This window comes from Citrus clementina, unplaced genomic scaffold (genome assembly GCF_000493195.1).
Source record: "Citrus clementina cultivar Clemenules unplaced genomic scaffold, Citrus_clementina_v1.0 scaffold_8, whole genome shotgun sequence".
Taxonomy (NCBI): domain Eukaryota; kingdom Viridiplantae; phylum Streptophyta; class Magnoliopsida; order Sapindales; family Rutaceae; genus Citrus; species Citrus x clementina.
The window spans coordinates 3,757,801-3,781,951 of record NW_006262022.1 but is presented as its reverse complement, the minus strand read 5'-3'; the positions used below and the strand labels follow the sequence as shown (position 1 = coordinate 3,781,951).

Below are 24,151 nucleotides of genomic sequence, written 5' to 3'. Positions count from 1 at the left end.
ATAAATATCTCTTCCTTGTGCTTGAAGGTCCGGGAAAGTGTAGCGATGGGACCGGGTTAGTGGATAAGGATGAGATATTTTTATTGTATGATTTAAAAGATTTTTTTATTATTGAACGGTTGTGATTTTTTTTAAGATATAAATACTAAAAAAAATACTGCCGTCGATGGGCATAATTGTATTGGAGATCCCGAATTATTATTATGCGGAACTGTCACATTGGTTTAAAAGTGGTTTGTCGAACGCAGCGTTGCGCCGATACCGCGGGCAGTGGACAGCGTGCACAGTGGGCGGTGGGCCGGGGGCAGACGACTTTTTCTTTCAAACTTATCCAAAAAATAATGGATTAGGGATATTTCAATTAAATTTTAGTTTTTTTTTTTGGGACCTAACTTTTTTTAGTATATTTGATTATAGTGATTGATTTAGTGTTAGTTTAAATCGGCTGTTTTATCCGTATAAAATAAAAGCACTAAAAATTTACTTTCATTTTATTTGGAATTCATTGTTTCTAAATAATATATTAATACTATTTTGTTAGTATGATCATTAATTTTTAATTAAACTAATATAATGTTCTTTAAGATAGAATGTTCACGTAAATTATTGGACTATCAAATTTATACCATTCACATGTAAGGATATCAAAAATAATTATTAGATTCATTTAAAAACATTAGATTATAGCCATAAAATTCAATATCTAGACTATTAGATACAACAACTTATGTTTATAAGGGTAATTTGATCATTTTATGTCAAAAGGATAAAATAATCAGATAAAATTTATATCAAAGCAACTTTTGTAATCAAAGATGGCCAAAGAAAGCGGTAAAAAATATATAGATATAAGAAAATTTTAGTTGATTAATTGTAGAAAACTTTTGTTGATTTATTTTTGTTTTAAAAAAAAGTAAACTCGTTGTAATTATTTTCTAGAAATGTGGTGGATTTGCAAAAATATTAAAATAGTGGAGCGCGAAGATATTTCCAACCAAAAATAATTAGTTGATAATGTTTGGATCAACTAACTTTTAGGCTTTTACCAACAAGACCATCGTTTGACCTTTTATTTTGATAGATTATTGATTTTTATTTGCTTTGAAATATATTTTACCCGATACAACTAAAGCCAAAGTATAAATGAACAATTAATGTCAAACATAGTCAACCTATCAAAACTCAATATAAAAACTAAATCCCTGCATGAGTAATGATAGAAAACAAACTCTCATAGGTGCTAAAGAGACTTGAACCCTCCACCTTAAAATTAAGGAGAGGAGGTAAACGGGTCAAATTCTCAATTGATTGATTTTATAAAATGGCCATTTTTATACTACTCTTCCCCTCACTGTCCTCTCGCCCCAAAAATAAAAAATAAAAAAGAAGAAGAAGTCATTGATCTCTCATATCCACAATAAACTAAAACAAAATTAGTTTTAGCCAAAAGAAAACAAGTTAAAAATTTGACTCCAAATAAAATTAAGTTGGTTACGCTACCATCACCTTCGTCTTCAAAACCTAAGAATTCACTCTTTCAATAGAAACTAAGAAAATAAGTCTTTGCAATCGTAAGGATAAATATAAAAATTTGGATTGTATCCTAATAAAATACAAAATAAAAATAATATCAAGATACATTTTATTATAAACATATTAGTTTGTACAAAGATACCTTACAAGTTATTGTAACTAATACCTCACAGGATTTATACTCATTACTTGATTTATCTTTTGTCTTATAAATTTAATATTGACAATAATACAAGATTCTAATATTTAAGTCTATTTGTTTCTATTTCTATATATGGAAAGTTAAAAGATACCATAAAAAATCCAAAAAAAAAAAGGTGGTTTGTGATGATTTTTCAATCTTTTATATTGGGTAATCTAATATTCTTATGCACGAAGATGCATTAAAAAAAATTATCCTTTTTTTTTATTTATAGGAGCAAAACATAATATTATGTTTGTTAAGAACTCAAGGGATCTTGACTCTACTCCTCGAATTAGATAAAAATGGAAACAATAGAGTACCTTGAGTTCTTACGCTTTTATGTCTATAACGCAGTTCGTTTGATTACTACTGGAAGGATTCGATCACACTAGAGACGCAAACGATCATAGATAATTATAAGATATGCTTATTTTTCAATGGGATAAGGGAATTCCTACTATTTTGGATTCTATATGTGATATAATAAATAAATGCAGTAGCAGTTGGGCCAATCACAAATATTATGATTCTTGACTCCCATCACTAAAGCCTATTGTCGAACTTATATCCATGATGATCCTTTAAACCAATTGGGCATTCAAAGCCCAGAAATGACCCATCTCGGCCCATTTGATCATATAATTAAAAGTTTTCTTTTTTCCTTTTTCCTCTTGAATGGTATTTTAATTGAAGCATACTTCTGCCCGACCGTTTTCATAATCATATCGCAGGAATGAGTTGGAAACATTTGTAACACAACACCAACATGACTTGTATTATCCACGTTGTCCACGCTGTCACCCATATGCGCCTCCTACCAGGCATCAATTTTTGTCATTCGCTGCAATTAGTTATCAGGCATTTTGTCCCTAAATTTATATAACTTATATAATAATGAAAAATATCAACAGTTCACCTATTTTTTACACATTTTTTAAAAATATACAATTCTTTTATTTTTTAAATGGAATCTACCTAAAGTTATATTTTTTTTCACTTTTTCACTTCTATTTGGAATCCGTTAAGAAAACTAACGGAAACTTAAAAAAATGACTATTTTACCCTCAAAACGAAAATTACAAGTTCACCATAAAAAATACCAAAAATAATAAGATTTAATAATGAATATCATTATTGGTACGTTAATGAAGTACAAAAAAATCTTAACTACTAGAGATTATAACTCAATGAATAATAAAACTTTATTTATCTTAAATTCAATTGATGGTTTGTGAGATTAGGCTATTTTTAATACCACTGTTATAATTTAGCATTCTAATTACCGACATATTTTTTAAAAAAAAATTTGTATTTGATGGTTGTGGAATTAATTTTTTTATTGACCGATGGAGAAAATTATTAGATTTAATCTGATTATTTTTTATAATTTTTAAGGTGAAATTGTAATTTTCGTTTTGGAGGTAAAATTGTCATTTTTTTAAGTTTCCGTTAGTTTTCTTAACGGATTCCAAACGGAAGTGGAAAAGTGAAAAAAATATAACTTTAGGTGGATTTCAGCCAAAAAATAAAAGAGTTGTATATTTTTTAAAAAGATGTAAAAAATAGATGGACGGTGGATATTTTCCCTCATAATAATATTTACAGTAATAAATAGCAAAAATTTATCGAAATTATTTTGAGATGAACTGAGAAGATCCCAGACTTTACACGTGTAAAGTAACGGAACGATGAGCCTAACGACGCTTAGCAAATTATCTTTTTCGCACGTATAATTTGTTTCCATTTAAAATACCAAGAAAAAAAATTAAAAAACAAAAATAAAATCCCAAAAAAAAAAAAACAAAAAGAGAAGCTAACGAAATCAAATTTTACATGCTCCGATATTCTCTCTTGTTGCTGCTTTCAAATTAATTGCTGAAGAAAGTCAATTAGCTGACAGACGCCACCACGTCTCCAGAAACCGAACAAGGCCTTACTTTTCGCGCGATCAATATCCTCGAGCGATATCGATGTCTCTAGTCAATTAAAAATTTAAGCAATTTTCTGTTAATTAAACAGAGAAAAAAAAAATGAAGGCGATGGAGACGATACAAGATCTGATGGAGGAAGCCAAAGTACGGACGGTGTGGTGGGCCTTGTTGATATTCGCGGTCTGCTATTTCTTATCGCGTACGATAACAATCAAATTCTCGGGTTTTTTTTTAAATTTTCTTTTTTTTTTGCTTTATTCAGTTAATTTGTGTTAATTTTATTTATAGTTTAAGTTAAGCTAGGGTGTCGTTTTAGAATTTTGAATTGTCGTTGCATTGTTGAACTTTTTTACATCATTTAATTCTGTGTGCTTTTTAGCTGGTATTTATGGTGTCTTATTATTGGTGTTTAAGCTGTGTTTGGTAATTTGAAATTGGAAATTAGTGTTAATGATAGGGCCAGTCTTCATTTATATACCTTTTTTATGAAAGGATAACTTTGAATTTGGTGGCGCCGAACTAAGGGTATGTTTTTTGTTGAGATGTTGTGGCTTTTAGTCCACGGCTGCTGTAGAATGAAATCACTAGCAGTGGATAGTAAGTAGACATTAGCTGTCAAGTAGAAAACACTTCAGGGGCCGTAAAATGGAAAACCTCAGTGAACTCAGCAAAATGTTTATGACGCTGGTTTAAGTTCTTCTTTTAGCTTTTTCATTGCTTAAGTTAATGATGCCAAGTTGGATTCCAGATTTTATTAAAGTGTTTTTTGAATCTCTGAGAGCAACCAAATCATGGAGAATCTTGGTCTAACTCTTTGATGCTGGTACTGATTGTTTTTCTTACGGTATCAGTTTTTGGGAGATTGATATGCTATCTTTTCAAATATGTTTCTGTATAATGTACTGCTTATCTGTTTACTATATTTATTTTCTTTTTAATTATTCAATGCAGATACAAGCACATCAATGTTGATGAATTTGCCCATATCAATCCTTATTGTTTGTGCATTGCGAATGCTATCTAATGAGGTAGAAATATCCTGGAAAGTTAAGGCACGACATCCTCAAACTCATCTTTCTCTGTTGGAGAAGAAACAATTGTCTGTGAATGATTCACGTCTTTCTAATGCATCAGCCCCACAAAAACGGAAGCGGAAAATTGATTCTCCTATTGTGGAGTCTGCAATCAGCGAGTTTATCGATAAAATTTTGAAGGATTTTGTGGTTGATTTATGGTATTCAGATATTACACCGGATAGGGAGGCTCCTGAGCTAATGCGAAGCATTATCATGGATGCAATTGGTGAAATATTGGGAAGGGTCAAAACAATAAATCTTGTTGACTTGCTAACGAGGTATAAAATAAAATGAAATTTATGAGTCTAAAACAATAAAGCTTTTGAACTACCTGCGGACTGCGCTAAACTAGACTTGTTTCTTGAACGAATTATTTTGCAAATGGAATATTTGTTGTTAAAATCATCTGAAATGCTGAGTTGAGGACATTGTTACAACTCCAATATACATCACTTAATGTAGTGAGGGAAAGGGAATGATAATCATACCATACTTTCAACGGATTATACTTGTAACAGCATACATTTGAGTGTTTACTTTTAGAAATTCTCAGAGGACGTGAAGTATTCTATGCCTTTCTCTTCTCTTGAATGTCTAACCACCCGATAAAATTATTTCTTTAACCAGGTATATCAATGAATTGATTGAAGACATTTTACTTGCTATCAGAGATGATAGCAATAGAGGGTTGAGTGGTGATAAGAGTAAAGGGGAAATGAAAATGGGAGATTCGATCTCAGGACAATTCTCTTCGTTGCATAATCAAGGGACTGATATGATACCAACAAATTTTGGGAATCAAAGAGAAATGTCTTTGGATGATAGTACATCCCAGGAAGAGTCTGTCCATCTGCGAGCTGCTGAGTGGGCACAAATGCTGGAGGCTGTGACCCAAAGAAGAACTGAAGTTCTTACTCCTGAAAATCTTGAAAATATGTGGACAAAAGGAAGAAATTATAAGAAGAAAGAGCAGAAATGTGCAGAAAAAGCTGGAGTCCAGGAACACCTAGGGAAGGGTCAAGGAATACATAGTGCTGTACCTACTACGAATATCGGGGGTCAAGGAATACATAGTGCTGTACCTACTACGAATATGGGGAAGGATATGCTCACCAACAGGATTGGATTATCTGCAGGAACAGGGGAGAAAGCACTCCTGGGGCTATCACCAGGAGTAAGTCTTGTAACTCAAATAAGTGAGGGGAGTAAAAAGGAAACACAATTGTTTCAAAATTTTGATGGGGATCTGTTGAATAATACTGATAGCATTGGTGCTGATGCAAATCCAAGTAGGATTAAGAAATCCAGCAGCACTTCTGCTTTGAAAACTGAACCTGATTCAAAAAAGGCGTTTACAGAAGATGGTGGAGGGTCCATCATTGCTGAGTTTTACAGCCCTGATTTTGGAAGGAGTGGGGAAGAACATGGGCATAAGAATGCCTCAGATGTAATGCTTTGCAGTGATGGACGACATTGCCCCAAGCTCAAGTGCCGGGTGAGCATCTTTATCTAAAATTTTTGTGAGATGCATATAATATAAAATGATCAGCCATTACAATCCTTGTCTGTTGAGCTTGTGTCTCTAGATATGTCATGAATGATGTTTTCTTCAAGTTATAGTTATATTTTGTATGCTTTCCTGACCTATGTGTACAGGTAATGGGAGCTTATTTTGAGAAACATGGGTCAAAATCTTTTGCAGTGTATTCAATTGCAGTGACAGATTCAGAAAACAGAACTTGGTTTGTGAAAAGAAGGTTTCTACTTGCCTATTTCATATCTATAAGAGTATCATGTCATCACATGTTTTATACACATTAGAGAATTTGTCTGGTAACCACAAGTTAGTTTGGTTGCAATGAGTTAATAAGAAAGTTCGTGGAGTTTCCATATCAGTATGCTTCATTTTGTAGCAGAAATGATTTGAGTCTGGTTTTAACTTGACTCTTGTTCTTGTCTCCATGCAGATATAGAAATTTTGAACGATTACATCGACATCTTAAAGAATTCCCAAACTATACATTACATTTACCCCCCAAAGGGATATTCTCGTCAAGCACCGAGGATGCTTTTGTTTATCAGAGCTGTATTCAGCTTGACAAATATCTACACGTACTCTAACTTCCTTCTCTGTCTTATTCTCTTCAATGGCAGCACCATTTTCTTCTTGTCTCAGTTTTGTTACCTATACCACAGGATCTCCTTTCTATAGCCAATGTTGCTGAACAACATGAAGTCTGGGATTTTTTAAGTGTTAATTCGAAGGTTTGTATCTTCCTGACAGTCGGTGTTAGTTTCCTGGCTAAATACTGTAACTCGTTAACAACAGTCATTTACATTTTCTATTGGTCAGCTGAGATATATCTAATCACTAATATAGCCTTTTGATTTTGAAGAATTATTCTTTTGGAAAATCATCATCAGTGATGAGAACCCTAGCAGGTATGTGGTATTTTTGGTTGTTGTTACCACACTCTTGAATTTTATACATTTTTTTTTTTATTGCCTTTTATTATCCTGTTACTTATAGTGCAAGAGATCCCATCACGTGGATTTTTCATAGGTTCTTCAACTGCGACAATTATCCAGTATAGTTGTTTTCATGATTTTAAACAAACTCTTTCATCTTCTGGATTACCATTTGCATTGTTCTAAGAGTTGGTCAGTAGTAAGACTTTTATTTAATATTATTACTCAGTGTACTTTATTCTATTGGCCACACGTATTTTTCCTTTATTCATAGAAGTTGCATGTTCCTCATCACTATGTATGTCATAAATTTGTTTTTCCTCCCTCTTATTTATTTATTTATTATTATTATTTTTTAACGATCTCAATTTGTCAAAGTCTCTCTCTCTTTGTGTCACATACACATACACATACACACATTTTTATTCAATTTTGACCATCAGAAGTCTGTCTCTTATTGTACATACTGGTGCTTGTGTGTGTATCGTGGATGGCTTTGAACATCTCATTTTCAATCTAATTCATATGTGAGAAACTGTAAAATGGAATTAGTTTATTTTGCCAACTATTTGAAGAGGAACTATCACGCGTATGGAACTCATTCTTATATTCTTAATGAATTTTTTTGTGATTGAAAATAAGTAGTTCACCCAATAAGTTCTGGCAAAATTATACTTCTGTTTTCTTCCTGAATTTTGATTTTAGCCTAGATGAGTTATTGTGATTTTTCTGACCATTTAATCGTCCTTTGTTGTTATCACAGTAAATGTGGATGATGCTGTGGATGACATTGTACGGCCGTTTAAAGGGGTTTCAGATGGCTTGATGGGGAAAGTTGTTGGTTCACCTTCCCCCACTGATGATGCCTCCTCCTCAATCCCTGGTAGAAACTTGTCATTGAGTACCGATGGGATTAGTAAATATGTTGTAAGGCAAAATACATCTGAGACCGTGAACAGCTTCTCTGACAATGAAGCCGGTGATAAAGATGGAAGCCATGACCTTCAGGAGGTCACATCTTTTGCACAAGGAACTGGGTGGCATTCAGACAATGAATTGAACTCAAAAGGTTTTCCACCTCGGGTAGTGAAACGTGGTGAAGAGTCTAGGAACTTAGCCACACAGAAGAAATTGAGCTTAGAGGCAAAAGCTGAAGGGATTGGCCGGGTTGGATTTCCTGCAGCCGGTTCTCCACTAAATCCAGTTGGAATGCCTCCAGAGGTAATGTTCATATAATTGGCATTATATTGGTTTTGCGCATGAATTTGAGTATCTTGATACTGTGTTAATTTGAAATACCTATCATATTTGAGGTAGCATAGTAAAACGTTCTTGGAGTTTTCACGGTATGATGAAACATCCATTAAGTTAAATTCTTGAGTTGAAGGCTAAGGTGTAGGTGGCAAGGAAAAAATGGCAGAAATGCTCAATAGTGAATACCTGTTAGCAAGCTCAATCGGTGATGATATATCTTATTGCTACTTCAAGGGATTGCTAATAATTGATTTCACCGTCTGTCCTATTTAATGCTCCATTTTTTTGTCAGTAGAAATGTCTTTAGGGACAAGGGAATTTTGGACTGGGTTGAAAATGATATTAGGTTTTAAAGGCAAAATTAAACAATATGTGTGATATAGAGATAACTAGTGTATTGAAAGTTTCCATACAGACTATGTATAAATGCATTGATGACCTTAAAGACTTTGAGTGTACTTATTGGTTTATGTTGGGATTGTTGCAATTTTATGATGATTCAAGTAGTTCTTTATCTCTTTCACTTAATAGAGTGATGTTTGGTTTTTATATTTCTGTGCTTTATTTGATATTCATGTTTCTCTTGTGTACCTTTTGAGCGTACTACTTGTATATATAAGTTTGCATCCAGTTCTTTTTGGTGCATTCATTGTTATTTTTATTTACTTCCGTAAGGTCAAGATTACAGCCTGTTTGCTAAATTTTTTAACCTGGTATATTTTTGTATGAGATATTTTATTGTTTATAATTGATTTTCGTGCAGTGGACTCCGCCCAACGTAAGTGTGCCTCTATTGAATTTAGAGGACAAGGTATTTCAACTTAAGAGAAGAGGCTGGCTAAGGTGAGCTAAAATTTTTCCTTCCTTGAGTAATTGCGCGATCATTTTTTTTTTCAACATCTTAGTATTGGTTTGTTGCATGGTCAATTGTGTGAATTTGTTCTGAGAGTGTGAACAATTATGATGTGCCCTTTCATCTACCAGAAACCGTGATTGAATTGCTGTTTTCTTGCATTTGAGAATTTGGAATTATGTATGACAATGATCTAGAGGGTTTCAATAATTAAGAGTGTTCTCTTTTCATCGCTCTTTTAACTACTAAGTGCTAACGACAGAGATTTGTCACATTTGTTACTTTATGATCAATTGTCATGTTCTTTTCTTCTGGTAACAACTTTCTTGGTTGAGATCTCTTTTATGCTGCTGTTATCGCCATCACATTTTGAATGGATAACATTTGAGCATTTCTACTACTGATATTTTATTTTAAGAAGCTATCCTTTGGCCTTCCTGTGTTTTTTGTGAACTTTCTTGAGCTATTACCTTGATAGCTTGAAGGGCAACATATGCTTTCTTCAGCCTATCATTGGAAAAAATTTTGTTCTTAAGACCATACTCATCTTCGAAATTATCAGGAAGTTTTCCATCCTTTGGTAATGTTAAGAGCTGGTGGCGAGCAATGAAAGCCGCTTCAGCATCAGTCAAAGCAGAACAAATGGATGATAAAGACGAGCATGCAAGGGAGACGAGAACAACACAGCCAAAGACCTGCAATCCTCTGGTGTTAGCCATACTTGTTAACACCTTGGTTTCAAGTCCAAGGCTGCATATAGCAGGCTGTGGATCCCAATGGCAGGGGAGGTGTTATATATAGAGGTAGAGGTTAAGGATTTCGAGCCACTGACAGACTGGGAAAAGAAAAAGGAAAAATGTCTCTGTTTTTTCGCCACCAATTTTGCCGGGAGATTGGAGCACCCCTGGTGCATAACTAAACTTTAGATAAGTTAATGGAAGTTGTTTCTTTGTTTGAGCAAAGCTAAAAATGGCAATTGACCGATTGTATATGATAATCAGTCGGACAAAATTGATTGTATTTAATCAGAAGAATATGACATGAGGAAGGCAATTGAAGTTCACCCTGTTTGCCACTTGGCAGACAACTCCATGGTTTTCACTAATCAAACGGTTAAGGATGATCTTATTTATCATTATCAATAAAATCCGCAGAGATTAAACACCGTTAAATGAGATTAAAATTATAGCTTATATTAGTTCACAAGTTCCTAAGTTCAGCCTGAGAAGCCCTCCTTTACGGCTTTACCGTTGAACTTTGCACATGTAAGCAGAATTGGCTCAATTAATTGAGATGTAGTTTCTGTTCTCCGGTTGATTTCATTGATAATTGGGTCAAGCTTATTCTTTTGTGGCCTGGAAATGATCAGTGGACTTCAATGTGTCACATAGAGAACATACACTGATAATTGAAACCAAATTTACTATCATGCCACCCTGTTTATGAAGATTTATAATGAAACAACAAAGCAGCCAAACAAACAGTCTGTTTCAGCTCAGCTCAAATTGCTATAAGGATTTCCCAAAATTACATATATGTAACTTACCATCCTCCTCTTATATAAATAGTAAGTGAACCCACATAATTTACTATTCATGTGAGGGAACCGTAAGTAAGCATTATTAGCCTTGCTATAAAGAATGTTGCAAGAAGATTTCAATAGCTGGAGTTATTTATATGCAAAAAGGTGTTTGCTCTGAAGCACATATTCGATATTAAGACTATATAACTTATCAACTGATGGAACTGTATACTTCGCTACGACAATCAATCAAAGAACAAAAATCCCACATTTAAATAATACACCAGATCCATGATAATATCTGCAATGAACCAACACAAAACTTGTTAAACCTCTTCGCCCAAATTATCAATCTGTTTCGTGATCAGGGGCAAGCGAGTACCAAGCAGGGAGTCTCCCTTTTGCTCTAAGCAATCTCGTGTATGGAGAATCAGGCATTCTCGCTCTCTCTTCTTCCTCAAGCTCTTCCAGGGTCTTGGGCAGCCCATCCGGGACAGGACGCGAACTGCTTTCTATTCTCTTGGAACCAAATGGTTTTTCTTCCGAAGCAAACCCATCAGTCTTTGCTTTGCGTATTGATGAAATCCCATGTAAGCACCCAATTAAAGATTTCACACCACCCAATTGCAGGACCAGTTTCTCGACCTCTTCTTTTGGCGATTCTTTCTGATCAATTTCACACAGAACTAAAGTTCACATACAAAGTTCCATTTGAATTATAAGATAAGGGCAATATGATATGAAGTAAATGGATAAACTTACTTCAAGATCTTTGAGCTCAAAGTAAGCTCTCCAGCAACTGTTGGAATCATCTCCTTCAAGTGTTGAACAATAATCTGCAAAGAAACGATAACAGAAGGCTTATTTAAAATAAGATCAAATAAAGTTTATTAAAAAAATTTGAAAATAAGTAACGGAAATGGACCTGCAAGATCGTTTTCAGATTTTTCGATCAAGGAGGGTTCTTTGACGGCACGTTCTAACTTAGTAGGGCTAAAGGGTTCGAGTTTTGGGACATTATAAGCGTTGGTTCTCGAAGAAGAAGAACGGCAAGCCACTGAAGCGGATTTCGTTGTATCAGAGAAACATGCTCCTGCATTAAGATTATCTTTAGCTTGCAACTGTAACGGAACAGAACAAGAGCCAGCAACGATCGACTTTAACATCGTAACCAAACAGAGTGGTTTTGGTTTTTGTATCTGTAGACATTATATTTTGCTTGGTCGTGGAGAATGGGTTAAATACTAACGAGTATGAATATCTCTTCCTTATGCTGGAAGGTCTGGGAAAGTGTAGCGATGGGACCAGGTTAGTGGATAAGGATAAGATATTTTTATTATATCATTTAAAAGATTTTTTTTAATTATTGAACGGTTGTGATTTTTTTTAAGATATAATGATTGCCGTCGATGGGAATAATTGTATTGGAGATCCTGAATTATTATTAGGGGGATTATCAATTTCTCCCATATTAAAATCATCATATACCACTTGCCACCATATTATTTTTATAATGATCAATTACCATCCTGTCGTTATAACAGTAATTGAAAATGAGGATAAGAATGTCATTTAATTATTATTTTTTGAATTTTAAATTCTATTATGACATGTGATGTAAAAAATTAGGTTTTAACACAATAAAATATAAACTTAGATGAAAATAAAAGGTTTTTAAAGTAAATTTATCCAAAAGAGAAAGTGGCTTTTCATTTTCTTTACTTCTTATTAGTTCGGGTGTCAGAGAAAAAGTTTCAAAATCAAATTTTTTTCAACTGTCTTTTTGCTAAAGCATTTGTGTACATGTGGAGATGATTCTATTACCATTCCAGGTTAGTGAATGCTTAAAAGCACACATTTAATACAACCGAAATTTTTATCTTTATTTACTAATTGTTGTCTGTTGATGCTGAAGTGATAATCTTATGGGTATTTTCAGAAAAATTTTCTGATAAATATATTTAGGCATATAAATAATATGGATGCTAAGTAATCGGTATTCTGGTTTTTTATTTTAAGGAATAACTCATTTTTGTATTTTTTTTTCAGTGTACGGATTGATGTTGAATTGGGGAAAAAAATTGGCTTTGTTTATGTTTTAAGGTATTCTTCTTTATAAGTGTTAAAGAAAATTATTTTTTTAATTGTTAGTTATTTTGAATCATGTGCCTGAATTAAAAAAAAAATGTTAATTTTTCTTTTCTAAGTATCATGATTTGAATATTTATATTGACAGATGGATCAAATACATGTCAAGGTTCACTTTGATGGTAAACTAATTGACCTAGGTGAATATGAGATAGAATGTTTAAGCTTGGTGGCTCTAATTAATGATGTTATGGAGAAAGTAGTTAATAGACATCGGCTGGATGATGAAAAGTTCATGATAATGGCTCAAATTCCTTCTTCAGGTGCTAAGCAGTTACTAGAGACTGACATGGAGTTGTTGAGTTTTGTGAACCTAATGCTATCTAGAAAAATTACTTTATTACTTTTAGAAATGAAGTCATTGCCATCGGAGGCAATGCAATCAGACATTCTTGAAAATCATCAAACATCTTTTATTCCTGAAAATTCTTCTGAAAATACTCTTAAAAGGATGTTTGAGGCTTATGAGGAAGGCAATAAACCTACAATGGCAGATGCAATTCATCATGAACAAGTAACTAAATGGACTGACGAACCATTAGACAATGATGATAATGAACCATTGGACAATGACGATGCCAACAGTGTGGATTTTATAAATTGGACTGATGATGAAATTGGGGAAATTGTGAAGATTGACAATGAGGATGTAGAAAACATAATAGATTCTAGTGATAATTCTGATTTTGACAATAAGGCACTTCTATCTGATTATGAAAGTGGTGATGAGGATACTTCACCTGATGATTTTCATTTGAACTTAGATGAAGATAGTATTCAAATGCTGGCCAGAGAATTAAGAGCACAAAGGTTCAGACAAATGGCTGATGAAGAAATCATATTGGAGGTTGGTCAGGTGTTTTCTATTGTTGACGAATTCAGGAGTGTCCTTAAGGAATTTGCAATCCAACAAGGTTGTGTTCTACACAGGGAGAAGAATGAGAGGGCCAGAGTCACTGCTTTATGTGCAAACAAAAGATGCAAGTGGAGAATTCATGCTTCATTGATGGTAGATAAAATTAGTTTCATGATCAAAACAATCAAAGGTGGAGCGCACACGTGCATACCACTTATTAAGAACCCTGAGACAACCAGTAAATGGGTGGCTAAGAAATTATTTGGTGTAATTAAGTCAAATCCTGGGATTTCTTCATCTTTTATAGCTTCTGTATTATTAAATAGATTTGGTACTGCTACAAATAGGAGAAGGCTATACAGGGCCAAGAAAAGGGTATTAAAAATGTGCGAGGGTGATTATATTAACTCATATGCTGTACTAAATGATTATGCCAATGTTTTGCTTATGACTAACAACGATGCAACAGTAAAAATTAATTTCAAAGCAAGGGTTCATGAAGGGGTGCAGAGGATTCATTGGTTTAGATGGTTGCCACTTGAAGACATCTTTTGGAGGCATTTTGATTTCTGCTGTTGCTTTAGATGCAAACATGGTGTTTTTCCTTTGGCTGTGTGTATATGTGAGGTTGAATCGAGGGAGAGTTGGACATGGTTTCTAGAACTATTTAAAGAGCATATGAATATCCACAATGATATGGCTATCTCATTTATGTCTGACAGACAAAAAGGTTTAATTCATGCTCTTCAAGATGTTTTTCCAAGTTCTAAAACTAGATATTGTGCAAGACATGTGTATGCCAACTTTAGAAAACAACATTTAGCTGAGATTTTGAGGGAACACTTTTGGAAAGCGGCAAGAGCCACTAACTAGACTGACTTTGATGATGTAATGACAACAATAAACAAAATTGATGAAAATGCTTACGAGTGGCTAGTTGACAATGATCCAAGCACATGGTCATGCCATCATTTTGACCCATTCTACAAGACTGATCATGTGACAAATAACATGTCAGAGTCATGGAATAGTTATCTAAATGAGTATAAAAGGAAATCGATTCTAGAGCTTCTTGAATTTATTAGAATGAAGCTTATGAAAAGGATGATAAAGAGAAGGGAGAAGTGTGAGGATTGGGAGTTAAATATACCTCCATGAGTACAAAAAAAAATTGCTAAGATTGCCAAGGCTGCAAGATGTGTGTCAATTATAAAAGTAAACAAATATCAATTTGAAGTTGTAGAGATTATGCCTGACATGGAAAGGCACTATATTGTGGACTTGAACAAATGGTATTGTGAGTGTGGTGGGTGGCAGATGAGTGGGCTTCCATGCAAGCATGCCATGGCTGGAATTTTACATAGTCATGGCGAGCCATCTGATTATGTTGACAAGAGCTTAACAAGGGAGGCATATCTGCTTACTTATTCAGCAACAATTAATCCCCTTCCAGACAGGACTAATTGGCCTAAAATTGATAGGCCAATTTTAAAGCCTCCTGTAAAAAAAGTTCAACCGGGGGGGCCCAAGTTGAATAGAAGAAAAGAAGTGAATGAAGCTAAAAAGAAACCATTCTATAAGAGAAGATTCACTGTGAAATGCAGCATATGTCATGAAATGGGGCACAACAAAAAAAAATGCCCAACTTACAAGGTATAAATATTAAATATTAATAAATTCTGAAATAAAATTTTATTGAATTGATGTAGCTTTTGACATTGTAAAAAGAGAAGGATGTTTGCTCAAGCTCTGTGAATTATCAAGCGCTAGTAGAACGAGAAGCTCTACCAGTAGGAGCATATAGTGGACTAACCTTAAAAAGTGCCTATATTTAATGTTTGTGAGTAATAATAATATTTTTTTCAGGAACAAATAAAGCTCACCAATTAATTGGACAACAAAAATTATCTACATCCATTAAAGTGAAGCAAAGTAAAGTAAGGTCTATGCAGGCTTCACAAGCACAAATTTATCAAGTAGTTGCACAAGCACAACCTGAACAAGCACCAGGTAATATTCAACTTCTATGTTAATTCCTTATTTTTATGTCCATGAATAATAACTAAATTAATACTTTTTAGGAATATATGGACCTCAAAGTACAATTGGACAACAACAACAACCTGCATATATTATAGCGAGGCAAAGGAGGGCTAGACAAGGGCATGATCAAGGAACTGGTAACAACAACAATGATGGGGTTATTAATACCAAGCCTACTCTAAAAAAAGTCAGAAAAGAGAGCAAAGATAGGTTGAATGCAACTCAACCATCAGCTTCTATGCCCGATGGCTTTGGTGGTTGCATGTAGTATCTTGTAAAATATGATATCTAATTAGTTTTGTTAACTATTGTAGCAGGGGGTAAAGGTGGCTTCATTCGTTGGGTACGTGGCAATAAAATTCATACCCATTTGAATATTGTGTTTACTTTTGGTCAGCTATGATGGAATATTCTTATATTATGATTACATTTAGCTTATATGTCATTGATGCGTCAAACGATTACTCCTTGATTTTGATTATAACGAAGATATATAATTTTTTTTTGGCAATGCGGTAAGATTTTGTTAGATTGTTTTTGTAATAAGTGATTGGGTATTTATATTTTTGCAAGATTATAATTGTGGAGACATAAATGGTTGAAATGATAGAATATTCGGGAATGTTTGTGCAAGGAATGTGGTTTGACAGAAATGACGCAAATTAGGCTTATTGCAATTGTGTTTTACGGGTATATATAGCTTGATTCATGAAATTAGAAAATAAACGTTAGTCTTCCTATTAATATTCATTTTTTCAATCCATATATTAATGGCAATGAAGTCTTTTTGACTCTAAAAGTAAGGGCACTTTTAAAATTTCACTTTGTTATATATCAATTAAAACATGTGGGTGATTGTGTAATTTTATCCACTAGAGCTAAGAAAATTGGCGCCAATCTCCTGTCATTTGGATACTAGGGGCAAATAGGTAAAAGTACTTAAAAATTGAGCAACTTCTGTTACTGTTATAACGGCAGGGAGGAAATTGGTCATTATGAAAATAGTAAGGGGGAATTGGTATATAATGATTTTAATAAGGGGGAAATTGGCATGCGGAAGTGGCACATTGGTTTAAAAGTGGGTTGTCGAAACGTAGCGTTGCGCCGATACCGCGGGCAGCGGACAACGGGCACAATGAGAGGTGGGCCGGGGGCAGGGGACTTTTTTCTTTCAAACTTATCCAAAAAATAATGGATAGGGACATTTCAATTAAATTTTAGTTTTTTTTGGCGATAATATAGTTACAAATTTTTATATAAATTTATTTTATAAAAATTAATGTGACATTAATTTATTAGTTGAATAAAAATATAAAATAATATAAATAAATTATGTGAGTAGAAAGATATTTAATTCAACCAATTTTATAATACTACATCAGTTTGTATAAAATAAATTTATACAAGAGTTTGTAACTATATCATTACTTTTTTTTACTTAATTTTTTATTATATTTGATTATAATGATTGATTTAGGGTTAGTTTAATAGGCTGTTTTACCCTTATAAAATAAAAGCACTAAAAATTTACTTTAATTTTATTTGGAATTCATTGTTTCTATATAATATATTAATATTACTTTATTAGTATGATCACTAATTTTTAATTAAACTAATATAATGTCTTTAAGATAGAATATTCACGTAAATTATTGGACTATCAAATTTATGTCATTAGCATGTAAGGATATAAAAAATAATTATTAGATTCATTTAAAAACATTAAATTATAAGCCATAAAATTAAATATCTAGACTATTAGATACAACAACTTATGATTATAAGGGTAATTTGATCATTTTATATCATAAGGATAAAATAGTCAGATAAAATTTATATCAAAGTAGCTTTTGTAATCAAAGATGGACAAAAAAACCTAAGTGGTAAATATATATATATATATAAGAAAGATTTAGTTGATTAATTGTACAAAACTTTTGTTGATTTGTTTTTGTTTTAAAAAAAAAGTAAATTCATTGTAATTATTTTCTAGAAATGTGGTGGATTTACAAAAATAATGGGGTGAAAATATTTCCAACCAAAAATAATTAGTTGATAATGTTTGGATCAATGAACTTTTAGGCTTTTACCAATAAGACCATAGATCGACTTTTTATTTTGATAGATTATTAATTTTTATTTGCTTTGATATATATTTTATATGATACAACCAAAGCCAAAATATAAATGAACAATCAATGTCCAACATAGCCAACCTATCAAAACTCAAAATAAAAACTAAATCTCTGCATAAGTAATGATAGAAAACTAACTCTCATAGGTACTTAATGAGACTTGAACCCTCTACCTTAAAATTAAGGAGATGAGGTAAACAAGTCAAATCTCAATTGATTGATTTTATAAAATGACCACTTTTATGCTATACTTCCCCTCACCACCCCCGTCACCCCAAAATAAAAAAATAAAAAAGAAGAAGAAGTCATTGATCTCTCCTATTCACAATAAACTAAAACAAAATTAGTTTTAGCCAAAAGAAAACAAGTTAAAAATTTGACTCCAAATAAAATTTAATTAAGTTGGTTTCGCTACCATCGCCTTCGTCTTCAAAACCTAATAACTAACTCTTTCAATAGAAACAAAGGACATAAGTCTTTGCAATTGCAAGGATAAATATAAAAATTTGGATTGTATCCTAATAAAATACGAAATAAAAATAATATCAAGATACATTTTATTAAAAACATATTAGTGTGTACAAAGATACCTTACAAGTTACTGTAACTAATACCTCACCGGATTTATACTCATTACTTGATTTATCTTTTGTCTTATAAATTTAATATTGACAATAATACAAGATTCTAATATTTAAGTCTATTTGTTTCTATTTCTATATATGGAAAGTTAAAAGATACCATTAAAAAAATTCAAAAATCAAAATAAAAAAAGAAAAAAAGGGTGGTTTGTGATGATTTTTCAATCTTTTATATTGGGTAATCTAATATTCTTATGCACGATGATGCATTAAAAAAAGTTATCCATTTTTTTTTATTTATAGGAGCAAAACATAATATTATGTTTGTTAAGAACTCAAGGGATCCTGACTCTACTCCTCAAATTAGATAAAGATGGGAACAATAGAGTACCTTGAGTTCTTACGCTTTTATGTCTATAACGCAGTTCATTTGATTACTACTGGAAGGATTCGATCACACTAGAGACGCAAACGATCATAGATAATTATAAGATATGCTTATTTTTCAATGGGATAAGGGAATTCCTACTATTTTGGATTCTCTATGTGATATAATAAATAAATGCCACCGCAGATGGGCCAATCACAAATATTATGATTCTTGACTCCTATCACTAAAGCCCATTGTCGAACTTATATCCATGATGATCCTTTAAACCAATTGGGCATTCAAAGCCCAGAAATGACCCATCTCGGCCCATTCATCATATAATTCAAAACTTTTTTTTTTCCTTTGTCCTCTGGAATGGTATTTTAATTGAAGCATACTTCTGTTCTGCCCGACCGTTTTCATAATCATATCGCAGGAATGAGTTGGAAACATTTGTAACACAGCGCCAACTTGACTTGTATTATCCACGTTGTCCACGCTGTCACCCATATGCGCCTCCTACCGGCATCAATTTTTGTCATTCGCTGCAATTAAGTAGCAAACATTCTTATTGGTTATCAGGCATTATTATGCATAACTTTCATAATAATATTTACAGTAATAAATAGCAAAAATTTATCGAAATAATTTTCAGATGAACTGAGAAGATCCCCGACTTTACACGTGTAAAGTAACGGAACAATGAGCGTAACTACGCTTAGCAAATTTTCTTTTTCGCACGTATAATTTGTTTCCATTTACAAGACCAAGAAAAAAAATTAAAAATAAAAATATAAAAATGCCAAAAAAAAAAACAAAAACAGAAGCTAGCGAAATCAAATTTCAGATGCTCTGAGTCTGATGTTCCCTCATGTTTGCTGCGTACAAATTAATTGCTGTATAAAGTCAATTAGCTGACAGACGCCACCACGTCTCCAGAAACCAAACAAGGCCTTACTTTTCGTGCGATCAATATCCTCGAGCGATATCGATGTCTCTAGTCAATTGAAAATTTAAGCAATTTTCTGTTAATTAAACAGAGAAAAAAAAATGAAGGCGATGGAGACGATACAAGATCTGATCGAGGAAGCCAAAGTACGGACGGTGTGGTGGGCCTTGTTGATATTCGCGGTCTGCTATTTCTTATCGCGTACGATAACAATCAAATTCTCGTGTTTTTTTAAATTTTCTTTTTTTTGCTTTATTCGGTTAATTTGTGTTGAATTTAATTTATAGTTTAGGTTAAGCTAGGGTGTCGTTTTAGAATTTTGAATTGTCGTTGCATTGTTGAACTTGTTTACATCATTTAATTCTGTGTGCTTTTTAGCTGGTATTTATGGTGTCTTATTATTGGTGTTTAAGCTGTGTTTGGTAATTTGAAATTGGAAATTAGTGTTAATGATAGGGCCAGTCTTCATTTATATACCTTTTTTATGAAAGGATAACTTTGAATTTGGTGGCGCCGAACTAAGGGTATGTTTTTTGTTGAGATGTTGTGGCTTTTAGTCCACGGCTGCTGTAGAATGAAATCACTAGCAGTGGATAGTAAGTAGACATTAGCTGTCAAGTAGAAAACACTTCAGGGGCCGTAAAATGGAAAACCTCAGTGACCTCAGCAAAATGTTTATGACGCTAGTGTAAGTTCTTCTTTTAGCTTTTTCATTGCTTAAGTTAATGATGCCAAGTTGGATTCCAGATTTTATTAAAGTGTTTTTTCAATCTCTGAGAGCAACCAAATCATGGAGAATCTTGGTCTAACTCTTTGATGCTGGTACTGATTGTTTTTCTTACAGTACCAGTTTTTGGGAGATTGATATGCTATCTTTTCAAATATGTTTCTGTATAATGTACTGCTTATCTGTGTACTATATTTATTTTCTTTTTAATTATTCAATGCAGATACAAGCACATCAATGTTGGTGAATTTGCCCATATCAATTCTTATTGTTTGTGCATTGCGAATGCTATCTAATGAGGTAGAAATATCCTGGAAAGTTAAGGCACGACATCCTCAAACTTATCTTTCTCTGTTGGAGAAGAAACAATTGTCTGTGAATGATTCACGTCTTTCTAATGCATCAGCCCCACAAAAATGGAAGCGGAAAATTGATTCTCCTATTGTGGAGTCTGCAATCAGTGAGTTTATCGATAAAATTTTGAAGGATTTTGTGGATGATTTATGGTATTCAGATATTACACCGGATAGGGAGGCCCCTGAGCTAATGCGAAGCATTATCATGGATGCAATTGGTGAAATATCGGGAAGGGTCAAAACAATAAATCTTGTTGACTTGCTAACGAGGTATAAAATAAAATGAAATTTATAAGTCTAAAATTTTTTTCTCAAGTTTGATAATAGAAGGGCACTTAAAGAACATCAAGAAATAACTGTGTTATTTTTCAGGGATGTAGTCGATCTAATAGGTGATCACTTAGATCTTTTCAGAAGAAACCAAGCAGTTATAGGTGTTGATGTTATGAGAACGCTATCATCTGAGGAGAGGGATGAAAGATTGAAATACCATCTTACGGCATCTAAGGAGCTTCATCCAGCATTGATATCTCCTGAGAGTGAGTACAAGGTGTGGTTGGAGAGCTCCATTAATACTTTAATTTATCTTGACATTTTTCTGTTTGTGGTCTGCTTAAAAAATTTGTGCTGTCTCTCTCTCTCTCAGGTTCTTCAGCGCATAATGAGTGGAGTGCTAACGGTAGTGCTAAGACCGCGAGAAGCTCATTGCCCCATTGTTCGGACAATTGCTAGAGAGCTTGTAACTTGTTTGGTGATACAACCTGTTATGAATTTGGCAAGTCCTTCGTAAGTTTTTTGACAATTCTTGATTCTTATTCAATATTTTATAGCTTTAATATTTTGATTTTTAAGCTTTCTTTGTCTGAAAAATGTTTAAATCTTCATGGTTGGTTTCCAAAATAAAACTATATCTTCTAGTTTTTCTCTTTCTCTAATAATTTGTGTGAAGATGGGATAACTTTAGCTCTTAACACACAGTTCACGTGTTAATCTGGGAAACACTCTGGATATGTTGAATTCTAATAATTTTAGTAAATCAGTATATAATTTCATGATGATTTATTTTGATGCTTTATCGTTGTAGTAATTTCAACTTTGCTCTTTCTCTTTTTCTCTTTTTGCGTTCTCCTAGATGACTGGTTAATGCTGAAGGGTTTTGGAGGTTTTAAGGGTACTTGAAAGTCCAAGCTTTTGAACTACCTGTGGACTGTGCTAGACTAGACTTGTTTCTTGAACTAATTATTTTGCAAATGGAATATTTGTTGTTAAAATCATCTGAAATGCTGAGTTGAGGACATTGTTACAACTCCAATATACATCACTTAATGTAGTGAGGGAAAGGGAATGATAATCATACCATACTTTCAACGGATTATACATGTAACAGCATACATTTGAGTTTTTATTTTTAGAAATTCTCAGAGGACGTGAAGTATTCTATGCCTTTCTCTTCTCTTGAATGTCTAACCATCCGATAAAATTCTTTCTTTAACCAGGTATATCAATGAATTGATTGAAGTCATTTTACTTGCTATCAGAGATGATAGCAATAGAGGGTTGAGTGTTGATAAGCGTACAGGGGAAATGAAAATGGGAGATTCGATCTCAGGACAATTCTCTTCGTTGCATAATCAAGGGACTGATATGATACCAACAAATTTTGGGAATCAAAGAGAAATGTCTTTGGATGATAATACATCCCAGGAAGAGTCTGTGGATCTGCGAGCTGCTGAGTGGGCACAAATGCTGGAGGCTGTGACCCAAAGAAGAACTGAAGTTCTTACTCCCGAAAATCTTGAAAACATGTGGACAAAAGGAAGAAATTATAAGAAGAAAGAGCAGAAACGTGCAGAAAAAGCTGGAGTCCGGGAATACCTAGGGAAGGGTCAAGGAGTACATAGTGCTGTTCCTACTACGAATATGGGGGGTCAAGGAATACATAGTGCTGTACCTACTACGAATATGGGGAAGGATGTGCTCACCAACAGGATTGGATTATCTGCAGGAACAGGGGAGAAAGCACTCCTGGGGCTACCACCAGGATTAAGTCTTGTAACTCAAATAAGTGAGGGGAGTAAAAAGGAAACACAATTGTTTCAAAATTTTGATGGGGATCTGTTGAATAATACTGATAGCGTTGGTGCAGATGCAAATCGAAGTAGGATTAAGAAATCCAGCAGCACTTCTGCTTTGAAAACTGAACCTGATTCAAAAAAAGCGTTTACAGGAGAAAGTGGAGGGTCCATCATTGCTGAGTTTTACAGCCCTGATTTTGGAAGGAGTGGGGAAGAACTTGGGCATAAGAATGCCTCAGATGTAATGCTTTGCAGTGATGGACAACATTGCCCCAAGCTCAAGTGCCGGGTGAGCATCTTTATCTAAAATTTTTGTGAGATGCATAAAATATAAAATGATCAGCCATTACAATCCTTTTCTGTTGAGCTTGTGTCTCTAGATATATCATGGATGATGTTTTCTTCAAGTCATAGTTATATTTTGTATGCTTTCCTGACCTATGTGTACAGGTAATGGGAGCTTATTTTGAGAAACTTGGGTCAAAATCTTTTGCAGTGTATTCAATTGCAGTGACAGATTCAGAAAAAAGAACTTGCTTTGTGAAAAGAAGGTTTCTACTTGCCTATTTCATATCTACAAGAGTACCATGTCATCACATGTTTTATACGCATTAGAGAATTTGTCTGGTAACCACAAGTTAGTTTGGTTGCAATGAGTTAATAAGAAAGTTCCTGGAGTTTCCATATCAGTATGCTTCATTTTGTAGCAGAAATGATTTGAGTCTGGTTTTAACTTGACTCTTGTTCTTGTCTCCATGTAGATATAGAAATTTTGAACGATTACATCGACATCTTAAAGAATTCCCAAACTATACATTACATTTACCCCCCAAAAGGATATTCTCGTCAAGCACCGAGGATGCTTTTGTTCATCAGCGCTGTATTCAGCTTGACAAATATCTACAAGTACTCTGACTTCCTTCTCTGTCTTATTCTCTTCAATGGCAGCACCATTTTCTTCTTGTCTCAGTTTTGTTACCTATACCACAGGATCTCCTTTCTATAGCCAATGTTGCTGAACAACATGAAGTCTTGGATTTTTTAAGTGTTAATTCGAAGGTTTGTATCTTCATGACAGTCAGTGTTAGT

General features: G+C 33.5%; 3 protein-coding genes across 6 annotated transcripts in view; 2 read left to right on the top strand and 1 right to left on the bottom strand.

Annotated features, from left to right (window-relative positions):
- Window positions 1-3,504: 3,504 nt before the first annotated feature.
- The window catches only part of LOC18033634, a 24,193-nt gene continuing 3,546 nt past the window's right edge, over window positions 3,505-24,151 (top strand). The window contains exons 1-10 of one of the 3 annotated variants that reach the window (XM_024178875.1): window positions 3,505-3,847; window positions 4,600-5,002; window positions 5,352-6,219; window positions 6,381-6,481; window positions 6,692-6,836; window positions 6,921-6,989; window positions 7,121-7,166; window positions 7,957-8,414; window positions 9,211-9,290; window positions 9,863-10,363. In XM_024178875.1, coding sequence (XP_024034643.1) covers window positions 3,748-3,847; window positions 4,600-5,002; window positions 5,352-6,219; window positions 6,381-6,481; window positions 6,692-6,836; window positions 6,921-6,989; window positions 7,121-7,166; window positions 7,957-8,414; window positions 9,211-9,290; window positions 9,863-9,884 — 2,292 coding nt within the window. In that variant the 5' untranslated portion in view covers window positions 3,505-3,747 and the 3' untranslated portion in view covers window positions 9,885-10,363. Of the gene's footprint in view, window positions 3,848-4,599; window positions 5,003-5,351; window positions 6,220-6,380; window positions 6,482-6,691; window positions 6,837-6,920; window positions 6,990-7,120; window positions 7,167-7,956; window positions 8,415-9,210; window positions 9,291-9,862; window positions 10,364-24,151 lie in introns of those variants that run through there. The other 2 variants (XM_024178874.1, XM_024178873.1) reach the window with 2 other exon arrangements.
- Window positions 10,949-12,044, bottom strand: LOC18035685 (CCG-binding protein 1). Its single transcript, XM_006423030.2, has 3 exons — window positions 11,748-12,044; window positions 11,585-11,658; window positions 10,949-11,488 (listed from the first exon to the last, which is right to left on the bottom strand). Exons 1-3 carry the CDS (start codon window positions 11,986-11,988, stop codon window positions 11,171-11,173), a joined length of 633 nt encoding a protein of 210 aa, XP_006423093.1. The 5' UTR covers window positions 11,989-12,044; the 3' UTR covers window positions 10,949-11,170.
- On the top strand, window positions 19,543-24,116 carry LOC18034476. 2 transcript variants are annotated; one of them, XM_024178877.1, is made up of 7 exons: window positions 19,547-20,105; window positions 20,855-21,257; window positions 21,360-21,537; window positions 21,634-21,773; window positions 22,484-23,351; window positions 23,513-23,613; window positions 23,824-24,116. In XM_024178877.1, exons 1-7 carry the CDS (start codon window positions 20,006-20,008, stop codon window positions 23,975-23,977), a joined length of 1,944 nt encoding a protein of 647 aa, XP_024034645.1. In that variant the 5' UTR covers window positions 19,547-20,005; the 3' UTR covers window positions 23,978-24,116. The 2 variants fall into 2 exon arrangements, with proteins under 2 accessions (XP_024034646.1, XP_024034645.1); XM_024178878.1 differs by lacking the exon at window positions 23,513-23,613 and having other exon boundaries at window positions 19,543-20,105; window positions 23,824-23,912.

Coding starts and splice junctions, on each gene's coding strand:
- LOC18034476 (XM_024178877.1), top strand. CDS start 20,006: ATGAAGGCGATGGAGACGATACAAGATCTGATCGAGGAAGCCAAAGTA. Junction 23,352..23,512: donor GCCCCAAGCTCAAGTGCCGG/GTGAGCATCTTT, acceptor CTATGTGTACAG/GTAATGGGAGCTTATTTTGA. Junction 23,614..23,823: donor ACTTGCTTTGTGAAAAGAAG/GTTTCTACTTGC, acceptor GTCTCCATGTAG/ATATAGAAATTTTGAACGAT.
- LOC18035685 (XM_006423030.2), bottom strand. CDS start 11,988: ATGTTAAAGTCGATCGTTGCTGGCTCTTGTTCTGTTCCGTTACAGTTG. Junction 11,659..11,747: donor ATCTGAAAACGATCTTGCAG/GTCCATTTCCGT, acceptor GTTTCTTTGCAG/ATTATTGTTCAACACTTGAA. Junction 11,489..11,584: donor TTGAGCTCAAAGATCTTGAA/GTAAGTTTATCC, acceptor GAAATTGATCAG/AAAGAATCGCCAAAAGAAGA.